The sequence below is a fragment of the Aptenodytes patagonicus genome, chromosome 3 (assembly GCF_965638725.1).
Source record: "Aptenodytes patagonicus chromosome 3, bAptPat1.pri.cur, whole genome shotgun sequence".
NCBI classification, from domain to species: Eukaryota; Metazoa; Chordata; class Aves; order Sphenisciformes; family Spheniscidae; genus Aptenodytes; species Aptenodytes patagonicus.
In genome coordinates, this window is record NC_134951.1 from 90,233,353 (window position 1) to 90,260,423 (window position 27,071).

General features: G+C 43.4%; 1 protein-coding gene across 1 annotated transcript; it reads right to left on the reverse strand.

The window, feature by feature from the left end:
• Positions 1-1,626: 1,626 nt before the first annotated feature.
• MAP1LC3C (microtubule associated protein 1 light chain 3 gamma) lies at positions 1,627-3,619 on the reverse strand. The gene is made up of 4 exons (XM_076335544.1): positions 3,539-3,619; positions 3,390-3,445; positions 3,144-3,250; positions 1,627-2,122 (listed from the first exon to the last, which is right to left on the reverse strand). The coding sequence occupies exons 1-4, from the start codon at positions 3,594-3,596 to the stop codon at positions 1,912-1,914; spliced, it is 432 nt and encodes a 143-aa protein (XP_076191659.1). The 5' UTR covers positions 3,597-3,619; the 3' UTR covers positions 1,627-1,911.
• Positions 3,620-27,071: the final 23,452 nt, after the last annotated feature.

Here is a 27,071-nt window from a genome sequence, read left to right on the forward strand (position 1 = left end):
AGACGTAAAATTGCTCTGGCCAAGAATCTGTAGTGCTTTCCTCTTCATGTACCAAGTATCACACAAGACAGGAAGGCAAACAGAGGAGCCAATGAAGCAAAATATTAGCCCAGCTCTTAGACTGGCAGGAGAGCTTGAACATAGTGAGACTTCCCCTTGCTCCCCCCACCCCAAGGTTCCCACAGCTGTTCAACATTGCTGTGTGGTGCTCCTGCCAAACAGGTGTCTCTGCCTCCCTGAGGGCTGGTAACAAATGACTATTTGAGTTCAGTTTGTGCAATGGAAACTGTTTCCATTACAAGCGTAAGTGAAATCTATCCAAGCAACAGATTCTGGGATCCCAAAGCCCACATGTTTTCATAACCTATACTGACATAGCATTAGCCTCTCCACCGAGTCGGTCAGGTCAATGATTTCTTTGTTCCTCAGCTCATGAAGCATGAGTTGGCAAACACCACCTTCGCTAAGGCAGGTACCCCTCTAAACCCCCCCGGTTTAGAGGCTTGAACCCAGCTCTGCTCAGAGCTTTAAGTTTAAGAGATTATTAGCGCAAGAAAACCACTGCAAGAAGCTTACACGCACATTCCTTCCTTATGCATAATTTAAATACTGTCAACACTTCTTTCTTTGCAGTCTAGTAATTCCTACATTAATCATTCTGCAAATCAGTTTGGTACTGAACAGAAGAATTGCATCATATTGTAACAATTTGACCATCCTAAGCTGAGGCTGCCAGAGGTTGATTAATTAACTGCACACTGTGACAGTTTTTTAAAATGACCTGGTGTTTTAAGTTGATTATGCACGATCAGAACACTTACAGCTTTCCAATACATTCCTCGCATATGAGAAGACCAGGAAAGCTAGCTTGAGCTATACTTCAGACTAAGCCTCATGTCAAATGTTCCTTTAGTACATGTTTAGGAACCAAGTCTGTGTGTTAGATGAGTCAGCATCTCACTACATGACAGTTTTGACATTTTCTAGAGACATTGGTATACCTCTTAATTGCAAGGTACATCACATAGCTCTATCCATCCTTGAAAGAAGGCTCATTGAAGGGGAACTGACAAGCAGGTGCCTGTAGGGGATGGATATGGACTGTCTATCTACAGAGACCAGACTAGCAGAATTTAGTAAGAACAGACTCTTGAACACTTGATTAAACTACAGTTCAAGTCATGCTATCTGCATTTAGGTTATGCTGACTAGTAATCATTTTTGCTTATTTAAACAAGCAGTTATCTATACCACGTATACTCAGTGTTTTCTGTAACAGCTGACAGTAGTTTACCAAGGTGTTAAATTAACACTGCATTTGAACCCTGCTCTAGCACTAGTACAGTCTGCTTAATCTTGCAGCTCAGATATCTAGCTTAATGAGCCATATATAGGTATGGTTTTGCTCCTGTGTGACCTGACTTAAGCTTTGTTACTCCATTCAAAGAATTGAGTGGCTGTGCAAGCAATGCTTCATTTAAGAGGCATTGAGCTCAAATTTCCAGAATTATTCTAGGACCTTCTCCTAGACAGACTTTTACAGTCTTTCCCCAGATTAAAACTAACACTCAACTCAATACTTAAAAGCTTCTTTATTTTACTCTTAGACTTAGGCTTTAAGGACACCTTAAAAAATCAGTTACATAACAAAGATTGATATTGCAAAAAAAAAAAAGTGGAGGTGCAGTTTCAAAAAACCCCATAGTGTCTTCAAATATAAAAATATATATCCAAAATTATTATCTAGGAAAAGTGTACCACCATTTCTGCCTTAAGCTGGCCCTGCCAGCTTTTGGGTCATAACTCCCCACTACAGAGCTCAAGAGCTCATATTGGAAGGAGCATCTCCGAGGTTCACGTCACAGGCATGGTTCATAGCAAACTGCTTCACTGCAGCACATGGACCCAACCTTAAGTTTTTTGAAGGCATTCCATAGTTTTCCCTTGAGCAGTGGGTAAAAAGCATCCAAACATCTCCTGGGAAGCATATGTCATATACACAAAGCCATCTTCGTCTTTGTAGTCCCTGTACACTTCTGCCATTGTCAAGGACATACTGGCTAGGCTTTTGTTGTTCACCAGCAGGTAGAAAGCTTGTGTAGCAGTTAGAGCCATCCTGCTTCTAATTGAAGAAGGGGGGAGAAAGAGGATTAAGCATTAGCAAATTTAAGAAGGTTTCAACTTCAGTCTATGAAATACATTAAGCAGAGCAGTTGCATGGACTATGTACAAGAAATGCTGTGTAGAGTCATTATGTGGTTTAACGTCTTCATCAGCAGGAAGTTAACTGTACGCTTGGAAGCTGAAAGGCTTGTGCTCTGAGGAAAGGCTTACATTGTTAGACCATGAGTGCTACTGAGCCTGGGCTTTGAGTTCCCAATTACCAGAGAGAAGTGCTAAGTAGAAACCAAAAGCTTCTGCAGTACAGCTGTAGTAAAGGATTCCAGCATGGTCTGTTACACTTATTTTAAAGTCTGCCTTCAAAAGAAGAGTCCTTCTCAGAGACATTACATATGAGGATCAGGACTCAAGTTGTCCAAGAGCCAAAAGCATCTTTTACAGAACTTAACATCTAGAACGATCTTTTCCATACTTTTGGGGGTGGGTGGGTGTGCTAGAAAGCACATAGCTTTCATACTTTGTCAGAGAACATCACTAAATACCTTGGGAGACTTCTTCCCTGTAGTGTTTTATAAAGAGTAATTTAAAGGCGTATTTCATGCCACTCACACTTAAGAGTTGCTTTGAACTTGAGCAAATTCAGCAAGGTGCAGTAAGAGAGCAAGGCAGTAAGCGCTATAAGTGGAACAGAACAGAACAACAGAGCCCCAGTACCAAATTCATCAAGGCAGAAGAAAGCAGAACAGGAGTCTGGTATAATCTTTACTCGCTACAGCTAGGGGAAGAGAGAAGACTTTATGAATCCAAAAAGCATAGACCACATTTTTTACCCTAATGCACCTGAAAAAACATCTGTTGATATTCTTTAAACACTTGCAAGAAAGGGAAGCCATTACTAATACCTCCATCCTCCTCCCCACCAAAGAAAGCAAGATGTTCCAGCACAGTGCTAGCAAATACCTGCTTGGAGAAGAGCAGCAAGCCCCAGCTGCAGCAGAGACCCGCAGGTGCTTGCTACCTACCTGATGATGGTTATGAACTGCGTCATGGTCAGCTCCTCGGGAACAAGAAACTTGGTTTTGTCCAAGAGAGGAAGGTATTTCTCTTTGTGGTACCTCTCAACAATTACCTGTTTTAATTAGAGGCACGCTCAGCGAAACCTAGAACGCTCAGGTCCCTTCCCCCCTCCCCTCCCACATTTTAGAGAGGATCCCAACATTTCTTTTTAAATAGCAGCCATAACCTCCGATAACAAAACAGAGATTTACCGGGATTTTTGTTGGGAACTTCGCCCGGATTCCTGCTACTTCTTCCAGCCGGGTGGCTGCGCGGGAGAGAGGAGAAGCGTTACGCGCGCGCGCGCGCAGCCCGCCGCCGCCGCCGCCGCGCAGCCCCTCCGCGCGCACCCCGCCCCTACCGAAGCTCTTCCTCAGCTTGAAGGGCCTGGCCGCCTGCGCCCCGGGCATCGCCTGCATCCTCCCTCCGCGACGCTCCCGATGCTGCTGCTGCTGCTACCGCTGCTGCTGCTACCGCTGCTGCCGCCGCCGCAACTCCCGCCCCGCTCCGCGCCGCGCCTCTTATGGGGGGCGGCGCAGGCCTCGCCCCGCCCCGGCGTGCCGTGCCGTGCCGTGCCGTGCCGTGCCGTGCCGTGCCCGGTGCTGCGGGAGGAGCCCGCCCCGCCCGGCAGCTGGGGGCGAAGGGCGGCCCCGCCGCGCTCCCGGGCGGCCTTGTCTCCCCTCGCACGTTCTCCGCTCCCCGCCCCGCCGCCAACGGGGCGCAAAGGGAACGTGAACTGTGCTGCTGGTGAGCCTGGCCTAGCAGCATCCTTTCTGTTCTTTGCTTGCTTTGACATCTGTTACCCAAACTGCGAGATGCTTTGCGTACAAGACGGTATAATACTTTGTGAGAGGCCTTTGACTGCCCTACGGGGTGGTTGAAGGGTGCGGCTCAAGGCTGGGCTCTCTCCATCTGTCTTCCCTTTCCAGATGGCCAGTCCAGAGGTCAGTCACCTTCCCCGTACTTACAAACTGCTTTCAAACCATTTCTTTGGTTTTAGGGGAAAAAAACCAACAGTTTTCATACCGTCAGGCTACCAGATTGCTTATTTTCTGAATGACTTGGGAGGTGAGCTTTAACTCTGTTTTCGTCTCTAAGGCATGGTCGTGATATTAAGGGTTTCCAAGCAGCCTTCAGGTCCATCTATTTGCCAAATATGATGAGACAGGTTCCCTGCCTTTTGGGTTGCTTGTTCACCTGCTTTTACTTCAGCTGTCAAGATGGCTTCGCAGCCAGACATGGCTCAGCAAGGAGTAAATTTAACTCACGGCTGGTTGTTGTGTATATAAGGCATCTTAGTGGATGGCTGGAATTGATCCCCATTACTCATTTGCTTTGCTTGTGCCTTTAAAATACAGTCATTTTCATTTTATTTGATCTACCAGGCTAAGGGCAACTGGAAGTTTCTAAGGTTTATGAGATACTCATGAGTTATGGGTTTGGCTGCTTTTTCAAGGCAAAATCAATGACTGTCACCTAAGATCATTTTGAAAAGGAACATCTTTCTTATAGTGTGTGTGCACTATGTATGCATATGTCACAATTTTCAATCAGCCTTTCCAGAACAGTTTCCAGTGGCTGAAGTCCTTAGTGCTGCTGAGCTGTCCTTTTCTCTTGATCTGGAAGTGATGAGCTTTGGTCACAGCACAAGCTCCCCCATGTGGCACTACAAATTTAATTGCTCAGAGAAGACAAGATTTTTGCTTTGAGTTCATGAGCAAGAGCTCTAAACTTGGAGAGAGGACTTGAGCCTACGCTGGAATGGTTTGGATACAGCTCCTCCTCATGAGCAGACCTCTGCATCAGGGCAGGTAAGCTCAGGGGTTTGCTTACAGAGCTGGGTCTAACTTCAGTTCTTTTGAGTAGAGGTGGGGTGACAAACTGGGGAAGCGTGAGTGGAGGAGGAGGTGTGCCACAGAAGTGGCACGATGCCATAACTCAGTCTGGTGATAGATGTATTTAAGGAGATGAAGGCACAGAAGAATAACTAGAAGGGTAAAGAAACAGCGTAGACCTATATATAGCACAGGAACAAAGCCTGTGGGAGGTAGAAGGATGTGTGGAGATCACAGAGTGTGTCTTTGGACATGTGGTCACTGTGGGGCTTCCCAGAGCTCTTCAGGAAGTGGACCAGTTCTTCCGGTCCCCTGCTGGTTTCTGCCCAGTAGATCCAGCAGGAAGATCTGTGATCCACTGTGTGCGGACAAGAGGGAACCTGCCACACCAGGGCTCTGCTTTCTGTGTCACCTCTCACTGCATACAAAGTGGGTCCGTACAGACATCAGTGGCCCAGCTTCCAGAGAGAGGTGATTTCTTTTCATAACCGTAAGCTCCTACAGCAGCTGCTAGTAAGAAAAATGAATACGTGATAAGAAGGGGAGCCAAGGAAGAACAATTCCCTGGTGATCAGTGAACCTGGTGATCAGTTACAGCTGTAACTTCTGTGAGAGCTAAGAGTGAGCACAGACCCAGGCTTTAGTTAACATGTGCTAACTAATAACGTAATGTGTTTCACTATCTCCAGGCAGAGAGAATGGGAGCTCTAGTGTGTGACTGCATAGCACCTGCACTCGCTCTTGCATTGAAATACCCAGTTTCAGACCCAAATGTGGAATTTATTCCTTCTCTCCTTTCCCTTGTAAGTTTTTTCTTGCATGCACATAATTAATGAACTGTTAGAGCAATTTTGTGTAGAGAATGGAGTACTCAGAGGACCCTGCTGAAACAGAAACAGAAGGACCAAAGGGAATCGTTACTCTACTTTTACCTGCTTGAATATCCAAAGACTACACTCACAGGAATCCTGTAAGTCCCCGAACATTAATGCACAAGCTTGGAGTTGCATATCTTACCTAGTCCAGTTTCATTGCCACGCTCATAGCCTCTCCCAAAGTCCCAGGTTTGCAGCTGTGTAACCGAATTCTGATATATCTGTTGTCTCTATACTGAAGTGATCCCAGCTTCATGGACTGAATCATATACAGAGTCTGGCTCAAACGAAGTTAGTGTAAAAGCAGCAAAGAAATAGCACGTCCTTCACACTGGCCCATTCCAGCTGAAGACAATAAAAACCTTGTCTCATAGCCTCAAGGTGTTTTTAGTCAGGGAATTATTTTCCCTGTACAGGAGGGTACAGGGTGTCCAAAATTTGAGGATACTGTAGAGTTTTAGTTTCAGTAGAAATGAGGGAGCTCCTGTGAATGACAGAATTGCAGTATCTGAAGAGAGTCTGAAATAAGCTGGTAGGAACTTTCTGGGAAAGAACAAACTGGTTTGTCCCAGAAGTATGGCTGAAGTCTGAATACGTGATACTACCGCAGGGGAGAAGTGGGTCAGCTAATGACTGAGCAAATGACTGAGGGCTTTGCTTCCTGACCAAGTGATGGGGTGCTTCTTTCATAGACTTTCTAGCATTTGTGAGTTGTCCATCCTAAAATTTGATTTCTTTGTCTGCCAATTCATTTTACGCTTTCAGGAGTTTTCACTGCTTACCTTGTTTCTTGCACTTTTTCATCCCAATTTCCTGCATTTTTTGGAAGTTGGGCAGGGAAGCAGGGAGAGAGTGATGAATGGGCTCTAATGTAAGGCCTTTTTCTTAGACTGTTCTGTTTCATTCATGCTCATGTTGCTCAGAAAAAGGTCTTTATCGGTGTTAGAGAAAAGGTCTGAAGAGTTAGAAAAAGTACATTTCCTCAAATTGTTCTTGTTTGGTAGTTATTCATCATTCAAATCATATAGGTCTGTATGCATATGCAAGTCTCCCTGTGCTAAGCAAAATATAAGCAACTCAGAAAAAAACAAGCCTGCTCTGAAGAACTTGAAATCTGAATTTCCCAGACAAGATAAAATGAGGTAGAAATAATTACGGCAGCTGCAAAAATCCAAGATGCAAAGAATGCGTGCAACATTTTGAACACAATTTCATGAGGAAGGCTACGGTACAAATGATACCACATTTTTGGAGCACAAACGCATTGAGTTGATCACAGGACCACCCTGCCTCTTGCAGAATTTAAAAAAAAAACCAAACCCAGACAAAAAAACATCAATATTTTATATGTGATTGTATTTAAAAACTATAGAATCCCTGACCAGCTGCCTTTACACAGCTGAATGTTGCATGCTAAAAATCGCACTTCCAAAGCTTTCCAGTACCTGCTGCAAGAAATAAAATGAGATATAAAGTACAGAGTGCTTGAGCAGAGAGGGACAAGTTGCTTCCAAAAGGGTCTAGCCCTGACACCTCACAAAGACAGGATAACACCATAACGTTAACCTGTCAGGTGTGGCTGTGTATGTACGTCCAGTTGCCATCTAGTGGATCTATAACTTAGTATTTCCTTAGAGAGAAATGCTGAACACCTCTTTGAATGGTGAATTCTCCTCGAGATGTGTGAATTCTCCTCTGGTCTTTCCTGCTCTGAAGCAGAGGTTTTGAATTACATTACTGTAGCATGTATAAAAGTTTGAATGACGTTATCTGTGATCTGCTAGGGCTTGGGCTGGTTATAATAAGCTCTGTAACAACAACAACAACAAAGTGTAAAAGACACTGGGGTTTTTGCATCAGTGTGTTAGAGTCTCTTCCTCCCTTCCGCAAGTGCTTTGCGGAGATGTATCGCAGCGGCACAATGACATACTCAAAAGCAGGCATCTACTTTTCTCCAAGTGCTGTGAGATGAACAGCACTGCTTCCAGGTGGATCTGTGAGGAGCTGAGGACCAAGAGCTGCCTACATTAACTAGAGGACCAAGATGCTCTGGTCAGACTGCTCGAGTAGCATGTGTGAGTGCTATGAGGGTCTAGCTAAGATTTTGCCTGTTGTAGGAAGCATACAGCTAAAATCTGGTAACTGCACTGCATTCTGCCTTCAGAAGCCTCCCCGGTGCTCTCCGGTGCTCCCGTACCCTCATGGTTAAAAGCCCTGTGAAGTTTAAGGAATAGGAGCGATCAGAGGGCTCCGACTCCTGAGCTTGGGGAATTTAAGCCGTGGTAGTTTAAAACTAACCACCTGGCTGCCTGCCCCTCCTCATAGCTGGAGGCTGCCTCCCCAGCAGGCGCAGCTTGTGCCAGCGCCCGGGAGCAGATCCCCTGCTTGGTTAATGCGCAGTACAGTGGCCAAGAGCAGGCAAGGCTTCAGCGCCCGTCCACGCCTGCCACTCCTGCCACCAGGGCAGTAACATCCAGCACATCGGTAGGGTGGGGGCAGCGACGTTTTAAATTGCCAAAGCTTTATCTGCCAGAGCTCAGGAGGCAGGGCTTCCAGCCTGAAGCTGGACTGAAGCTTGTTAGTCTGTCCTGCCAAGCTAGCTGAACAGTGCGACGCCTAATGAAGGCAAACCCAAGGGTCAGACTTAGGCAAGAGAAAACCTCTATAAATGTGAAAATGTGAAAGGCACTAGAAGTGATTCGTGTTCCGGTGGAAGAGATTCGCTCCACTGTTATGTGGTGAAAAGCACTCTAGTATGCCATAAACTGAGAATAGCTTTTCTTCGTAAGTCCGTATGCAGGTGCTACTGAGTTAATTCCAGCGTAGCAAAACTTGGATGACAAATGGGGCTTCGCTCTGGCTGTAAATTCCACCCAGCACTTAATCCTGAACACAAGCGGATATGCAAGCAAGAGGGATTAAGTGCAGAAGGCACAAAACAGTTATGTGTAGACTAGCAATTTAAATATGAATGATACAGTGCTAGAGGGACTGAGATTTATTTATTTAATCAGCCTAACTGAATAGGAAGAGAAACTGCAGCATGATGTTCTAGGGAAAAAATGCGACTTGGCAAAATGAAGGCTTATTTGTTGCACTGAGAAAGCCTATGAAATTCCACAGTATTATGCATAGTTATCTTCAATACGTGCTTTCATGAGGGTTGTCTATAAGTGAAAATAAAATAGTTGAGTGAAGAGGGGTCTGAAAAGCCCTCAAGCAGTCAGACTAAGCCAGCCAATTTAATGGGTTTTAAAATATTTAAAATATTTGCACGCTCCCCGAACATGGCTAGTTACAGATAGGGAATCCTTTGCCTCCTTCTTCCCTTCCGGAACTCTGAACCTGCCTATTTCTCCTCCTGTGACACAGAAGCAAACCCACACTCGTGGGTAAGCCTGAAGTAGTTGCTTGCCAGTAACTAGCTTTCTGAATTCATAAGTCTTCATACCAAAAAGCTAGCTGGAGTATTCTTATGTTTTAGGGGACGTTTAGTCCTGTATCGCAGATTTATGGTCCAAACTGATCTGTTAATAAGACTCAGATCACAAACTGAGCCCTTCTCAAAACGCTGAGATAAGTTTAAAAGTCACCAGTGGTATTTCTGGGTTGATTGGCTAGTGTTTATATGTACTTTTGGTTCTTGTTCTTTGTCTCCTGATTTTTTAACCTTTATATTGAACTAGATCATATCTCTGATGGCTTTTTGGTGTAGCCACAAGGATTAGAAATTAGTTCTGTTACTTTTAAATGAGAGAATACGCGACCAATTTACACCGGAGCTTGGGCTTCTGAGCTAAAATGTCTCTTCTGCAAATGAAACCTCAGTTAGACTCATTTAACCTCTTCTCTCTTTCTCACCTTTAACTGTCCTGCTGGTGTTCAGCTCATTTCTTTACCAAGTTGTAGTCATCATTAGGTTAAAATGCTGTTGTCTGCGGTGCACATAATGCATATGCAAAAGTAGCATCCTAGAGTTGGCAAAATTCAAAGGGTATTTTATTGTGACAGAGTAGTTTCTTTATGCTAGTTTTTTGTTTCAAGTGCACTAATCATGCTTTTTCTGAGCGCTCTATCTTCCATTTAAATATTTTAAGACCTCTCTCAGCATTAATTTGTTAAATTTTCAACCATATTGAGAGAGATGGGCAGACTGAGGTATAGTGAGGTATCCTCAGTAGTTTTTAAACTGTTCCACATGGTAAGCACTTCTGTTTCAGCATTTTAAATTTGAGAAGAATTTGAGACCTAGGTTCTCAGTAATTTTCTGCAAGTGTTGCTCAAATTGGAGATTCTAACTAGATGTAAAAAAAAATCAGTGACTCTTTTTGGGTCAGAAGTTTATGCCAGAATCAAGCTGGCATAAGCTGGCAAACTGTTGGTCAAGGTCCCTGCAAGTACATCTTTGATTTTCTGTTTCCTGCTATACCAGTGGTTCACCACCTTTCTGTCCCACAGGGGCTGAGCTCAAAGTCTAGAAAGGTACTAAAAATGGAAAAACATCATTTGATCCTCCTTTCCCACCATCTGTTCTCTTGTTATCAGTGCTAAGATACAATGTGTTATGTTTTCTGTCTACAGAAGCAACAGAATTGATGTTGTCCTTGCTAGCCAATGTCCTTGGTCATCTTTTTGAGAAACTGAAGAAATGTTCTCCTGTGTGGACAAGACACTTAGTTTTTCTTTGAGGTATAGTGCTTCAGTTAATGGATTTCCCTTTGTAAAATAACATAACCTTCTGTAGTCATGGCTACTTTACACCTAGCAATAATTGAATAATGTTGTTCAGAGTTTCTTGATAATAAGGCCCTTCTGTGGGATTCGGCCTGGTTAATGAGTGCTGTTGCTGAATCATTGGCATTTTTAGGAGAGTGTGCACATTTGCTCATTATAAGGGACTGCTGGTACTTCACATGCATACCAGCAACAGTTAATGCAAAGGCATGATAAAAAGGGAAAAACTCCAAATTTGACTCTGAATAGAATGTACTGAGCATCTGTTTGAATAAATCTGATTTTTTGGACGTCTATTATGGGTTGGAATTCTGGGAACACGATTCCCCTCTTCTGTTAATGTGTCTGCTGTTTGACTTGGTAGCACATTTGCATTCTGTCTTGCTGGTTTTAGTAGTGCTCCTACTATGAGTACAGATCTCAGCGCTTGTGCCTTGGTGAGAGGGAACAGCACCCCGTGCTATGCAAAAATGGATTTAAAAGTTACGCTTTGTCCATGTATGATGATAATCTTCTTTGAAGAGGTTTTCCTTTCATACAGGGTTTTAAAGCATTTTCTCCAGTATGGCTGAGTTGTTTTCAGTTGGGACGTCAATGGCTTTATGTCCAGCCTGTTTCTGGCCTCCCTGTTGAGTCTGCCAAGAATGTGTCAGACAGTGCCAAAAGTAACTATTGGGTTTTGGTTTGTAGATGCTGGAAACTGGTTTCTATTTTAACCTTCAGAAAGGGTGTTATAACTGACAGAGGGCAGAGGATTTTAAAAATATCTTTAGCACGTCCCTATGAAGCTGGCAGCTTTGTTGTCATCCTGCTGGAATGCCTGACAGAAGGGTCAAGAGAGTCAAGCTCTCTTTTAGGGTCGAAAGCATGCCTCACCAAGAGAGCAATGCACAGAGTTTCCAAGTGTGGCTGGGACCCTTGGATACCTCCCTTTTCAGGTGCATGTTAAAGAAAGAGGCCTGATCCATACTGGGAAATTGCTCTGCACTTAATGAAAATCTGGACTCTTAAGGTGCCCACGTTATGTACTCAGAAACTGTGGCTCTCAGGACTGGAAGTCCCTTTCAAATGCTTTCAGCAGAAATGTCTAAGGCTTAGACAGGTCCAAACCCCCACACTATAGGAAAAAAAAGTCTAAGTATAAAGGAAAGATTGAGTTCCCGGTCTACAAATTCAAGACTGTCGCTTTGTCTTAGAAATCCTCTTTTAGGGAATTTTGTAAGATGTTAGGAAAAATGCCAAAATTAGTGGATGTAAGAGAGGCGGATGTTGCTTAGCTATTTTAGAAGAGGGACCCCTAGATAACTATTCCCAGTGTCTCTACTGAATTGTGTGATCTTAAACAAGTCCTGGAACCATGGCCAAGCCCCTGAGCCATATCATATACTTAGCTGCATAACAAATGTGTTGCGGAGCTCAGTTAATACTCATGTGCCATGAACAAAGTTCTGTAAAAATGCCAACAATTTATTGAATGTGAAAATGCTGACAAGTGCTTTGGACTGATACGGGATTACTGCAAATCATAGCCCAAACATGTACATTAGCAGATATTCAAAATTGTCTACTTCAGGAATCTAACTGGAGATGACTAAGTCCAGAGTCCAGTCTTCTCAGGTTCTGTATATGGTCAACAGAGAGAGAGAGAGAAACTCTTGCAGAGGGTCCGTTCGGTGTCAGTGCTCTGAACTGTCTTCTGCATGAGTCCTTCCCTTTACGTTGGCCACACTGAGTGCTTGATCTGAGTACCTGAAGTAGGTACTGTGAATACTCTCCAAAGAGCTCAGCCTCATAGGAGTGGGCTTGAGTTCCGCTCTTGGTCTCTTTGAGATGAATTTCCTTTGCCCAATAACACGCAGGTTTGCTCAGTTCCTTAGTGCTATGAAGTGAAATTGTCACAATAGGTTATACCAATGTAATCCGGCCTATTTTGCGTCTTTAACCTGAGTTTTGGTTAAAACTGTTACACAGAGTGTGCCTGTATAGCTTAGAGAAAAAAAAAAATAGCCTTGTACCGCTAACCATCTATGGGAAATGGATTTATAATGAAGCACTGAGGAATACTATGTGTAAGATACAGGTGGGATGGGAGACACTTAACAGAGGTCAGACTGGTGAACCCGAAAGTGCAAAACACTGGCTTGTTGCACAATTCATAGGCTTTAGTTTGTGTGACTAACATGTATGCAGTGGATAAGACAATTCTTCCCAACCTTTGCAGTGCTGTGGTTGCCATGGGCAATCTTTACAAAGGGATGAATTGTTCTTAAACCACAAATGGAATATATTGCACATGAGGGGGCTGTTGACTACGCAAAACATGTGCCACTGTCTTGCCTTTTGTCTTCTTGAGCAGACCTAGCTGCTTTGGAAAGCAGGCGGCTTTCATCACCTATTTGCTTTCAGGTTCCCTATCCTCTTTCAAACAGTATCTTAAAAAGCAATGCAATGCTAGTTTCAGTGTAGCAGACAAGAGCTGAAGGCAGAATAGATCTACAGTTGTTACTGTTGGTGACTGCGGCCTTACAGTGGTCGCCAGCAACAGAGAATGGCCTTTGCCCAGACACCCCTGTGATTGTAAGGGGAGACTCTCAGAAGAATAAGAATCCTGCATAGGAAATACTAATCAAGAGGATTTTTTCCATGTTTTAAATGAAAGATGAAGTAAAGCAGATCTGAGACCTGGTGAAAGTCCCATCCTGTATAAACGCATAGATAAACAGGATAGACGCGATAGATGGCAATTGCGGAGTATTGAATGGCTCCTGTTGCTAACCTCAGAGAGCCCATACTTAAGGATCAAATGACTCACAGAACTGTTACCTGGCCTGCTCAGTACTAGGTTCCTGATACGGATCTTGCTTATTGTCAATATCTCATATCAATTTGTCTGTGATGAAGACTATTGGAACACATGCATAGGATAGTGCCACTTCAGTTTCTACTGTGCAGTTTTCCCTGAGTAGCACCATTTTTGATAGAGAGGGCAAGCACCAAGTATAAATTTTCCTGTAGTTTTAAAGAGGATCTCTCAAACACAAGGTTGAACTACACTTAGAAAATAGCGGTCCTTCACAGGAGACAACCTTATCCTAAATTTCAAGAGGCAACCGCTGGAGTTGCCTGCTAGTGGTTGTGGACAAGCATTAGGTCCGTGGAGCCTTCTGGCAAATGTAAATCCTCTCCCCTCACATGCACTCCTGGCTGTTTGCACCAGCCTGATGGATGTTTTATGCTGCTACCTAAAAGACTCATAGTCTCTTGGGCTCGCTAGCCAGAGGTGTTCATCTTTAAAACTGGCTCTGCTTGCAGGCTGTGATTTTTCCTTCAAACCAAACAGCTCCAAGAGGGCTGTGATCAGACTCTAGAAGGACACATTGAACTTTTAGAAAGAAAAAGCAAGAGTTGTCCTCCTTAATCTGTTTCAATATATCCTTAAATATTTCATCAGGTGCTTTTCTACGTTATAGTATTTTCTCCTGCAAATAGCTTTACCTTTTCCTTTAGTTCTTCATATACTGGCCTACTTATATTTATTTGTGTGAGCAGTACCATGCTACACTGAATTATGCTGAATATTATATTCCTGAAATACAAATACTGAAATGTATTTACATATCTCACTAAGAGCTTATTGGGAAACCAAGTTAGCTTTGTAACAGCTGAGACATTCATTTGCATCATCTTTTTACTGTGGACAATCGAAATGAATGAGTCAGACTCACTCTTGCTAATTGTCCCTGTCCCTTATGTAGCATTAGCTCCATGCAACTGTTAAATGCAAAAGCTGAAGAGAGATGTTTTATTAACATAAGAACTCTTCTTGCCTTTGAAATTTCAGTATCCTCAGTGAACTGAGCTAAAAGATTCTGTTCTTATATTTTCTTTACTGTAAGACGAGATGCTGTAATCACATCAGACACTGCAGGCTTTTGTGTGTATACTAGTATATATAAATATGTATTAGTATATATAATACTAAGTATATACTTATACACACAGAGGCATGTGTATATGTATGTTATTTCTTCTTTTTCACTGGAGGTTTGTAGTCAGATGTACACAGTGGATTAAGTAAGTTGCTATGGGTGTAAATGATACTAAATGATTAAACAGCCCAGCTGTCTGTGGTCAAATGCAGCATCTCACCAAACGCTTCTCCAAAATAAAAATTCTTCCAAGGAATGATTTATAATTTAGACCTGTAAAAAGGTTTCCTGGATAGCATTTGTTTCCCATGTGTAATGTGGTTTGAAATCTACTTTCTGATCCAACTTTCTGCAGTTCTCTCTGAAATGGGCTTGGTGATGGATGGTGGCAAACGGCCTAAAAATGACTAGATATTTTGCCTCTCTAACATATGTCTCCAGAGTGGTGAGTTAGTGTCTAGCATCATGTTAATGTCACAAAGTAAAGGAAGTGGGGTGAGAGAGTCACTAATCAAAAGTTACTTGAGCTGGACTCACAGAAGAAGAGCTAGGGAGCCAGCTGCCCAGCCTGGATCCTCTTCTTCCATGAAGCCTTAAATCATTTCTCAGAAGAGATCTTGATCAAGCAGAACAACCTTTGAGATTTTTTTTTTCCTGAACAGGAGCAGAATCAAAACGTGTTGAAAGCTTTCATGAAAACAGATGTGTGTTGAGAAAATCAAAATGTCAGGGTGGGTCAGAGTGAGGTAGATCGTCAGTGTGGTGGTGGGACACTTGGTCTAGGATGTAGAAGGTGCTAGAGCAAGCCTCTGTCCAGAGGAACAAAAGCAGAAGGTTTTCATCCTTTATTATTTTCAGTGTCTCTTTTTCAGAGCCTCAGTGTCCTGTGCATAGTTAAGTCCCACTCAGCAGGATACAGATACATGAGACCTCCTCTCCTCTCTCATGCCAACGCAACCTCCAATGCAATGCAGTTTGGTAACTCCCGGTGAAAATATTCTTACCATTAAACCCCGTGGAGCTGGGCATCTTGCCACTTTTGTGTGGCTCTTTTTTTTCGTTTCCCATAACTGAAAGTGCAGATAACTAACGTGGGCCAGTCCCAGCCTGCTGTCTGTGAGCTGGCTATAGCGTTCTGGCACTATACAGTGATCATTATAAAATCATACTTTTTCTGCCAATGGAGAATTACTCCAAGAAAGGTTTGCCTTATGTGAAGGCTCAACTCTGAGACCCCAGATTAATTTCCTAGCTGTGCCACAGCCTTCCTGGGTGCCTTCGGAGCCTTTCTCTTCTGGTGGGATTTTTGACCTATCTAGGAGAGAGGTGCCAAATTCCTCATTTGTACTTTGTGCAGTGATTAGCACAGTACTACTTTGTCCTCATTTGGAATATGCTTGATATCTTGAAATCCAGAGAGAAAGAAGTAGATACTATTACTTACTATGCTTAGAATTGGGGATATCCTATGAATATTCTCTATAGAAAACTGATTTTGAGAAGGATATTTCTCCATTAAAAACCAGAATTGCACACTGTGACTTATGCATGTACTTTTACATTATGGACTAGGTAATTTTTGTCAGATTGCTTTGAATAATGAATAAATTCAAGGAGACTGAAATCTGTTTAGGCACCTAGTAAAGACGCAAGAGCAAAATTCATCAAGTTAAAGGTTTACAATGCATTGCTTTTTGTGTTTCAACCCAATGTTTCATTTACATCCCTGGTGGTCAGAGGGTCTTCCACTCTGATATGAGAACTGTGTGCATCGCACACACCAGTGATGCTCCTGGCTGACCTACAGTCAATTCAGTGCAGATGGCAGGTTCGTGTCTCTCTCCCTCTCTCCCTCAGGTGCGTTGCTGGTGGGAGCAGTAGCCTTCATGCAGCAAGGCCTGAGTCTCAGTCCAGCCCCCCTATTCTGTTTCTAGTTGTGGCCAGTATAAATGGCCATATGTAGCTAGTATAAATGCACTGTATTTAAACTATGTATCCACTACCGACCAAAGTTGAGAACAGACTATGGGGCTAAATTGACCTTTGGTCTGACCCAACCTTTTTTGTCCTAAAATTACTAAAATGTCTAAGGAAGAATATAAGAACATGAAATGATACTTGTCCATCCTCTGCCATTTGAAGTGCAATAATTCCCCGAGCTGGGGATAGTACTTAATACCCTCAGATGTAATTTCTTCCATGAATCTGTCCAGTAGCCTTTTGAATTCATGCTGGTATAAGCAGTATATATATAAGTATCTGCAACAACATGCTAGCAATGATTCCTACAACTTAGCCACACGTGGTATGAGGAACCACCTCCATTTGTTTATTCTGAACCTTCTGGCTGTTAGTAGTTTCATCCAACGATCCTCCATTCTGGTACTGAAGGAAAGGACAATCATCCCCTGTTCACCCAGTCTGACATACCACTCATCTTTATAATGATAAATCATCTTTATAAATCCTCCTGCAGTGTGAAAACAAAACACTGATTTTATTTTTAGGTATAACAGATTAAAACCAATGTTTTCTACCTTGGATGATCAAATTAAGCAACAAGAAGTGGCCTGCCTTTTCACAGCATGCCCTGCTATTCTGCAGCTTCCAGATAAGAATGTTGATTTAGGTACAAGGTATTGTCTCTATTTTCTAAATTTGAGTGCCTGAGTTAAAAGATTTTTGTGCAGTCTTTGATTGGCCTTTCAGGGTTATTTAAAAAAAAAAGGGGGTTGGGGTTTCCGTAACATTAGCAGAGCTGACTCAGACACACAAGGAACACGTCTGCAGAGGGAGAAGGTGTAGTTTTTCATATCATCTGTTTTCTCACTGTAACCACACTGTGACAGACTGGAATGAAAACTCTAAAAACTTCAGTCAGCCTCTGGCTCTGTGCAGAAAGTCTTGCCCTGTCAAACCTACAGGGGACATTTGTTTGTTTGCCTGATAAGCAGAAGACCATTTAGAGGCTGGGAGTTTATTCACTGTGGTCATTGCACCTCCGGAAAGATATGAACAAAATGTGAACGTGCTCCAGACTGATTTGGGCTCCAAACATGCAATAAGTAATACTTTTTTTTCTCCCAGCTGGCAGTAGAAAGTAGGGCCGTAAAAGGTCTGCCTAGCAGAGGATTATATGAAGGTCTTTAAGAGACATAGCACAAAACAATTTTTGCACAATACAGCATGTCAGATGCAAGCTGAAACAATCCAGGATGAATGTGCTGCAGCCTAAGGTTCAGGCATGGTTTATTTAGGATAATTGCCCAGCAGGGTAGTTGTCCCTTTCCAGAGCACACTGGAAAGTCCAAAAGCACTAGAAGTACCATCTTGCAATATTTCTGAGTACCTCTTATCAAGCTAACGAATACCTTCAATTTTCCCTGGCTTCATGTCTGTGCTAGGAGAAGTCAGCAATCTGCAGGACCTCATTCTCGTACTAAAGGGTAATATTCTTACCACAGAGCAGCCAGACTTCTAATTAAACAAAAAATCCTTTACATCTCCAAAAATAATATAGCTTAATAACCACCTGTTAGAGAACTATATATTTTGATAATGATTTTAATGGGGGGGATATTATTTGTATTTTCTTCTTGTTTGTGTCGGCTGAGTGCTAGAGACACACACTGTACAAAAGGAGCATCTTGCCGTAAAGAGTTTCCAGCCTGAGCAGTGGGGAAGACACCTGTGTTTGTAAGGGGGCAGAAGAAACAGTAAGAAGTCTCTGGGCAGTATGAGTGACGGGGGTTTTGGAGTGCAGCCAGCTGAAGCTCAGCCTCTCTCTCTAGACATCACACTTGAAGAGAGACCAGAAAAAGGTTCCTGATACTCAGGTATGTTATGGGAGTTTCCGTAAATTGAAACGTCAGTTCCCATTGTTGTTAGTGCTATTGCGACTGCACAACACGTGGTTCTGTATCCACTGTCTTTCTCCTTCGTGTTGTGAAAACTGGGGCCTTAGACAGAGCTTCCAGATGAAGAGATAAGATTTAAAGTTTTCTCATGGAACAAATTTTATTTGATAGATTCCACATTTTAGAGACTAAAATTTCTTGCACTCAGTGAACTTCTGCTGAATGTCCAGAGTCCTGAGGTAACCCCGTCTCCCTCTCCACAGATGTCTGCCCACAGCCGTCCCCTGGGAGACTGGCCAGGGAGTCAGGGAGTCTGGGAAGCCCCAGCCTTCAGTGACACTGATACCTGGCTTTGCTGTTGGTATTAGGACGGAGGCAGCTTAGTGGAGCTGTTCCAGCGTCTGAGCAGCTTCCTGCTAACTGGACGACTGGGAACAAAAAAAGATTTCATCTGATTCAAACTGAAACCCAATTCTGAAAAAGATGAAGTTTCCTGTTAGCAGGAAACCCCCTTTCCTGGCTGTCCTCAGTTCTAACTTGGATCCTTGGATCCCGTCATCTGAACTCAGGATGCTTATGCTTCTCGACTTCTGTAGTTTCAGTACACAAAGGAGATGTATAAAGACAGTTGATAATAATGACTGATGTTAATGGGAAGTGCAGAAGGGAATTATCTGCATTTAAATTACTAATGTGTCTCCTAACACTGTTTCTGTCTAAATCACTGGGAAAGTCAGACTAGATTTTAACAGATGGTGTTATACAGTTCCAGAAAAAAATAATCTGACTACTGTGGTTGGAAGGGAATTTACTCTGTCAAAGCCTAGATAGGTTTTTAAGTCAACAAAATATATGTGGCAATTTCATAGATTTATACAACGTGTAGGCCAGAAGCAAAGGTTAGGTGTTTCAGTCTCACATCACATGTAATACAGGCAATAGATTTTCACCTGGTTTCTCCTGTCTTAAACCTCTTCTTACTTGACAGCAGATTCTACCACATTATCAGGTAGCTCTTCAGGTCTGTCTTCTCCCTCGCCAAACTTTCAGGTCTTCTTGTTTATTACACACTGTGCATGTTTCAAATGTCATCACCATAGAGAATGCGGTATAATATTAGATAGTACAAGTTTCAAGGAAATAACTCGCTCACTCTTCCCAGCACTGCTAATGAGGGTATTAAAGGAGTTTCTCTTCCACCTCTGAACTTCAGACTGGCTGTCAGCTGTTGTACTGTGCTTGGTTTGGTTTGGTTTGAAAAAGTAATTGAGTTAATTTTTGGTAACTGTAGCTTACAACTCTGTTCTGTTGGGCCTATTAAATGAGTGATGAAGTAGTGTCTTTAGTATACTTTCCCATTAACATTTAGCACATGTAAATTTGAGAACAAATTTGGTAAATTGGTGTCAATAACATTTGTTATATAGTTTTTAACTGCCAGGTTGCTACTAATTCTCAATCACTTGGACTTTTGTGCCCTAAGTCCCAGGAACATCACACAGCAAAATCCAGAGGAGAGCTGTTCCCCCAGTACCCTCCCTGCACCATGCACAAGACCCCAGACAGGATTTTATCCAGGGACACTTCTTAAGCCCACTGTCTACTGTGGCCAGTGTCAATGGCTCTCTGTGCCAGCACTCCTGATCCCCAGCTCAGGTAAGCATTCTGTGTTTTCATACCTGTCTTTGGGGTGGGATCTGAGAGGGATGAGCGAGCCTTCCAGTGGAATTAGGATTCTTTATACCACCAGTCTGACTGTGAGGTATGACAAGGCTTTAAAGGGAACTGCCTTTGAGCCATGAGCTGCAGAAGAAATCTTCCTCAGAATATCTAGTTGCATCAGAAACTGTCCTCCCAGTCCCCCCTTCAATGGACGTAAACCCATGACCAAAGCTGTGGTCCAAAGATGCTCCTTGGCTCCTTCAAGATGCTCAGCGTGTCAGAACATAGAACCATTAAGGTTGGAAAAGACCTCTAAGATCATCAAGTCCAACCGTCAACCCAACACCACCATGTGCACTAAACCATGTCCCTAAGCGCCTCATCTACTCGTCTTTTAAATACCTCCAGGGATGGGGACTCCACCACTTCCCTGGGCAACCTGTTCCAATGTTTAACCACTCTTTCAGTAAAGACATTTTTCCTCATGTCCAATCTAAACCTCCCCTGGCGCAACTTGAGGCCATTTCCTCTCGTCCTATCGCTTGTTACTTGGGAGAAGAGACCGACACCCACCTCGCTACAACCTCCTTTCAGGTAGTTGTAGAGTGCGACAAGGTCTCCCCCGAGTCTCCTCTTCTCCAGGCTAAACAACCCCAGTTCCCTCAGCCGCTCCTCATAGGACTTGTTCTCCAGACCCCTCACCAGCCTCGTTGCCCTTCTCTGCACACGCTCCAGCACCTCGATGTCCTTCTTGTAGTGAGGGGCCCAAAACTGAACACAGTATTCGAGGTGCGGCCTCACCAGTGCCGAGTACAGGGGCACAATCACTTCCCTACTCCTGCTGGCCACACTATTTCTGATACAGGCCAGGATGCCATTGGCCTTCTTGGCCGCCTGGGCACACTGCCGGCTCATGTTCAGCCGGCTGTCGACCAACACCCCCAGGTCTTTTTCCAACAGGCAGCTTTCCAGCCACTCTTCCCCAAGCCTGTAGCGCTGCATGGGGTTGTTGTGGCCGAAGTGCAGGACCCGGCACTTGGCCTTGTTGAATCTCATACAGTTGGCCTCGGGCCATCGATCCAGCCTGTCCAGATCCCTCTGCAGAGCCTTCCTACCCTCGAGCAGATCAACACTCCCACCCAACTTGCTGTCGTCTGCAAACTTACTGAGGGAGAAAGCAGAAACTTACTGAGATGATAGCAGGTCTTGGCTCTCCTTGATGTCACATCAGCAATTCTTAGAGCAGGAGGCTCCTGCAAAATGGTGAGGGTGGTAGCTCCTGTGGGAGAGGACAGAGGGCTTCCACGTAGTGGGGCAGGAGGAGCTGGAAGAGAAGGAAGCAGCTTGGCCCCAAGCCAAAAGGGAACTGCAATGACTGCTATGCCCAGGACAGGCTGGGAGGAAAAGGTTGGGCAGCTAGCTCCAGGTATCAGTGTCCAGGCTGGCAGACATTGTACTTGCCAGTCACGTTGACCAGGTTTTTTGCATTTTAATCCCCAGGTGGCATTTTTGTCCCGTAGGACAAAGTTCAGCTTGTTGGTTATATTGAATCCTCCCCATTCCTAACATACTTCTATTCCACTGTTCCTGATTTGAAAAGTTTTTGATCGGCTCCTCAGATCCTATCGCTGTTTATGTTCTTACAAATGATCAGCCATCTTGTCCTCACCAAGTAACGAAGTTGTGTTGTCTCAAACTTCTGCTGATCCATAATGTGCTGTTCAGCTGAAAGCATTCCTGCCATTCAAACTCAAAGCTTTTACTTAAAGCTACACACCCCCTCGTGTGTGTCTTTTTTATCGGGGGTAAAGCATTGGTGTGTTGAGTTGGTGGCCCATCAGGAAAGTGAGAAGGGCACTAGTCACTCTGAATTGTTTTTAGTCTTCCCATAGGTGATAGCCATGTAGAGAACTTGGCTTTTAAGTGCTTTGCACATGGAGAGCAAAGATATTTTCTGGGACAAAAAAGGTCTGGCTGCAAGGACTATCTGGTGAAGGGGGCATGGGCTATGGGGTGGTGATGGCCTATCATGCGACGGGAATTTGGCAGACCTCACCAAATAGTTTCAGCCAGAGCAGAAAACAGGTGTGAGTGGGATGGTATAGAAGCTCTCATCACACTTAAAGAGAGAGGAAGGCAGCTTTCAATCTTCCATGGCCAAATCAGCCTTTTCCTAGCCCTTGTCAAACTTCCCACCCCCAATGTGGGTGTTGTCAGCTTCCAAGGCAAGGACTCTTCCCTTGCCCTCTGCCCCTTCTGAGCTGCACTCCTTACCTTTGGTATCCTCCTCACAAGCACAGTCAAGATTTCTTGGGTTTCTTGAAGGAGGTCATCATCATGGGCACACAGCAGCATACATGAAGGCCAAAAAGGGCACAGCGGGCCAGAGAAGAGAATCAGAATAACCATGCTTGTTTAAAGGACAATAGGATGAATGACACATATGGGGAGTGAGTGAAGTAGGCAAGCATTAAGGGTGCAGGAGGGCATCCCTCAACCCTTCTTCTAAAGTAAGGGAAAGCTGACACAGAGAAATCTTGGAAATCTGTTCCCCTTTAGTGAAGCCCCTACATGCACCCAATGGAAAAGGCATTGCTATTTAAGCACATTCTCCTTCAGCCCACTGCTGGATCTGGATGCACAGCATGTTTGAACCTCCATTTGTGAGGAGACATAGCATCTCAGACACAGGTACCACCCTGGACACTTGTATGGGGATAAATGGCAGTTTTCACAGTTCAGACAGACATGAAAACCCCAAGAATGGTCATGTTTCTGTTTTGAAAGAAGTTATTAGCATCCTAATCAAGTCTGAGACTACAGCCGCAGGAGCCATGGGCATCAAGTATCCTTCTGGTGAAGCTTGCTAAGATCAATAATGATAATAAAATCAATAACGATAAATCAACCATGTGCTAAAACAAGCATGGCAGTGGAGAAGTAGCCCTTGTTGTCATAGCTGCCCAGAGACAGGCACTGGGCGCGTGGATACCAACCATCACTGACTCCACTGCAGTTTGGGTATCCATAGAACTCAAAGGCTTGGACAACTTTTGTGAATGACTCCCACATCCTGTTTGAATGAAAGCAGTTTGGAGAATGGCCATGGACACCTAAAATACTACTCTGCTTATGAGGGATTTCACCACCCCAAACTGGTTAGTTGGGCTTCACACGGCACCTCAAGGTGAGAGCCGCTGGCTCACTGTAATAGTGGCAAAGCCCTGACAACAGCTCATGGCAGAAGGCAGTAACGGTGTCCCTTCACATCTGAACAATTTGCATCCAATGCTGTTCATGGCAGATCCTGAGGACAATGTGGTCCTCCAAATCCAAACTCATCTCCTGCAGCCAAGGCCACCCATTACCCTTGGGCAAAGCAGTTGCAGTGGGAAGGACACCCAGGCACATGCAGATGCAGAGTTCCTGCACTGTGCTGGAGGAGAGGCAGGCTGCAGAGTACTGAGCTGTTGCGGCAACAACAAAATGTGAGCAAGTTAGCACCGAGAGGTGGTAATTATCAGCTCTAGTAGCTGGCTGGCTAATCAAAGGTAACTGTTTACGTGGAAGAACTTACTTCATGTCTCATTCTGAACCATTGGTAACTCCCCAAATGTGGAGGTGCTGGGAGTGACTCACATGCTTTTTGCCTTGGGGTTATTTGTGACAGGATTCATGAACGCAGACGAATAAATGAAAGCAGATACACAAGACATTACTGTGGCACATTACAAATTTTTGATTTAACAACACTTTGATTTAAGAAACCCACAGAGTTAATCTTGATTTTATGCAGTGTAAATGCTTCATTTATTATGTACTTTCCTGGAAACATAAGTTGTCAACATAAAAATTCTAGAAAGCTGCCTTTCACTCTTGGTCCTCCTACTCCTGTAATTCTGTCTTTTATTTATAAAGTCTTCCACTGATGTATACACCATCTTATTTGGAAGCTTAACAACAGAGACGTAAAGGCTCTTTAACTAGAGTCTTCTGAGAGGCAGAAGAGAGTAACAGAAGGATGAGTGTTGGTCTTTGCCTACTGGAAGCAAATAAAACCCTGGTGACAGTCCCCCTGCCACTGTTCTGTCACTCCTGGAAGCCAGGAGAATAGTTCTTAGCAGAGTACATTTCCTTTGAAAATGTAAAAGACCAAATACTGAGCATAGCACATAAGAAGCCAGTGATTCACCTCCCTCTGCATGTATGTGATTTTTTTTTCCATATTACTTCCCTCTCCCCCCCCCCCCCATTACTCATTAGGCTTTGAACTCTCTTGTTTTCCCAAGTTGGCAAGCTCCTAGCATTTCTCTGGCTACAAATTATCTTAGAATTGTGGGGTCAGAATAATCAGCACAATATTTCAAACCTCTCTAACAGAAAAAAATACTTGACAGTCTTAAAACACTTTTTTTTCCCAATTATTTTTTCTGTCAGTATGTTGTGGTTTAACCTCAGCCAGCAACTGAGCACCACACAGCCGCTCGCTCACTCCCCGTCCCCCCGTGGGATGGGGGAGAGAATTGGAAGAGTAGAAGTGAGAAAACTTGTGGGTTGAGATAAGAACAGTTTAATAATTGAAATAAAATAAAATAGTAATAATAATAACAATAATAAAAGAATATACAAAGCAAGTGATGCCCAATGCAATTGCTCACCACCCGCCGACCGATGCCCAGCCAGTCCCCGAGCAGCAGCCCCCCCCGGCCAGCTTTCCCCCAGTTTATATACTGAGCATGACGTCACATGGTATGGAATGTCCCTGTGGCCAGTTTGGGTCAGCTGTCCTGGCTGTGCCCCCTCCCAGCTCCCTGTGCACCTGGCAGAACATGGGAAGCTGACAAGTCCTTGACTAGTGTAAGCACTACTTAGCAACAACTAAAACATGGGTGTGTTATCAACATTATTCTCATCCTGAATCCAAACCACAGCACTGTGCCAGCTACTAGGAAGAAAATTAACTCTATCCCAGCCGGAACCAGGACACCATATTTTCAGCTTTATCACCATGTGAATGAAAATAAAAGACTCCTGCCCCCAGGACGCTTGTTAGAGCTCCCAACAAAGGTATGTGACTGCATTTACCATCAGCTCCTATGTATTTTGGAAATGGGACTGAGCCTAAGGATTTTGGTGAAACACACTACCAGCCACTAAAATTAATAATCGTACTGGCTACCAAAATCAGGTAAACAATTTAGGTATTGGTTTTGTGTTACATTATAATTTCTGGATCATCATTTGTATGTGCCATTCATGATACATTGTAACTCTTACTCCCCCATCTCCACCTTCCAGAGTCTTCTAGTATCTGTCATTCTCTTTCCCTCTGGAAATAACCTGCTTACCATGTTTCTCTTGCACCAGCAACCCCTTTGCTCTTTGAAAACTATTTTTTTTTTAATATATTGGATTGTCTAGGTAATATGTATTTAATTATATCCTTACCAATTGTTCTTACTTGGCATTCAACTTTGGAATACGGTGCTTGTCTATTTTTCTAGATATTCTAGTTACTCTGATAACAGCTATTACCCTTCTTGTAAATCTTGTCTTGCATATAAAACAAAACATTTTGCACAGGTGTTCCCTTTAGTGAGGGGCACTTGCGTTTGAAGGATCTCCTGAGCAAGACTCAGAAATTGTAGGTTAATTGCACTGTCGTAACCTCTACGTAAACTTAATTTTCATGAAAGGAACATAAACCAGAGAAAGACAGAAATAAGGAACAACAATTTAAAGAAGATATAGCATCTTTTTATTACTGGAATAACTCTAACTGCAAAGAACACAAAGTCTACAGAAAATGACAGAATGTAACAAACAATGTAATCTGCAAAAAAAAGACATGGCAGCAGAAAATATTGAAAAGACAGTCACAATAACAATTAAGGTTAATGAGAACTAATAACACTGTTGGTAACTGAAAGTTCTGAACAGCAGTCTAGCAAGTGGAAGCATCTGTGTAAAACAGCTGTAGAATAAATCCAAACATGAAAAGTTTCGTTAGATATTTGTTCCTATTTGATTTTTGGGACACGTGTTGAGAAACGATAATGTGGATAGATGGAGAAACACCATCAAAATTTGACTATCCTGAGTCTCTGCCTTGGCATGTATACTGGGAAAGAAATTTTAGGAAAAATGACAGCCAACGCTACTTTTCTTACAATGGATGTTTCATTTGGGTACTGGCAGAAAGAAAAAAAAAAAAGTAGTTTGTACCTGTGCTCTTTCAACATATTCTTTGGAAAGTTTTGCTTCACCTGGCCTTGAAAAAGATGTAGTGTATTTTCATGAATGCTGAGGGTACACCAATGATGTTCGCATTCAGGGACAACAAAAGTGGACCATTCTCAGAGATCTTGGAAAGGTCAGGTGATGCTGGTTTAAAATTCAGTTGACAGAAATGGAAGTTTAATGCTACAGGCTGAACAAGAGATAAAAGACAGATCTAGGAGAAATACTAACTTATTATCGATTACTAATTTATCTGCAGAATAAGAACTTGAACAAAGGTATATTGAAATGATACAGGTTTTTGGAAATCCTATGTCGTCTGGCTGCTGAAACAATCTTAAGAGTTTTATTGTAGAAAAATACAAAATGGACACAATAGGCCAATTGCAACTGAGAGTTTGAAAATCTCAGGGATCAGAGAAAGCAGACATCTGTTCCCAGAGCCTCTGATAACACCAGGCAAAACTGCCAGATGATACTTCTAAGCAAGGCCATAGGGCAAGACTTTTTCAAAAGTAGGGCAATGACTAAAAATATGTAGCTTGTGCTCCTAGCACCTTAACTAAAAGTGAGTGGCAGTGTGCCCAAACCAAAGAGAGCCTAGCGCAGGTATGAAGAGCATCCTGTTTCTGCCTGTGAGACACACATTGGCACAGACAGACTGCAAACCGTTACTAGCAGTACAAGGTCAGCAGGCACTCTTTCTGCTTTCAGTTGCAGTTGTATGAATGGCAACCAGAATACAGACCTGGAAAAGACTTC

What these genes read in the sequence shown, in the direction of transcription:
- MAP1LC3C (XM_076335544.1), bottom strand. Translation starts at nt 3,596, where the DNA reads ATGCAGGCGATGCCCGGGGCGCAGGCGGCCAGGCCCTTCAAGCTGAGG. An exon ending in CAAGCTGAGGAAGAGCTTCG is followed by an intron (nt 3,446 to 3,538) that starts GTAGGGGCGGGG and finishes TCTCCCGCGCAG; the next exon opens with CCACCCGGCTGGAAGAAGTA. An exon ending in CAGTTCATAACCATCATCAG is followed by an intron (nt 2,123 to 3,143) that starts GTAGGTAGCAAG and finishes TTCTTCAATTAG; the next exon opens with AAGCAGGATGGCTCTAACTG.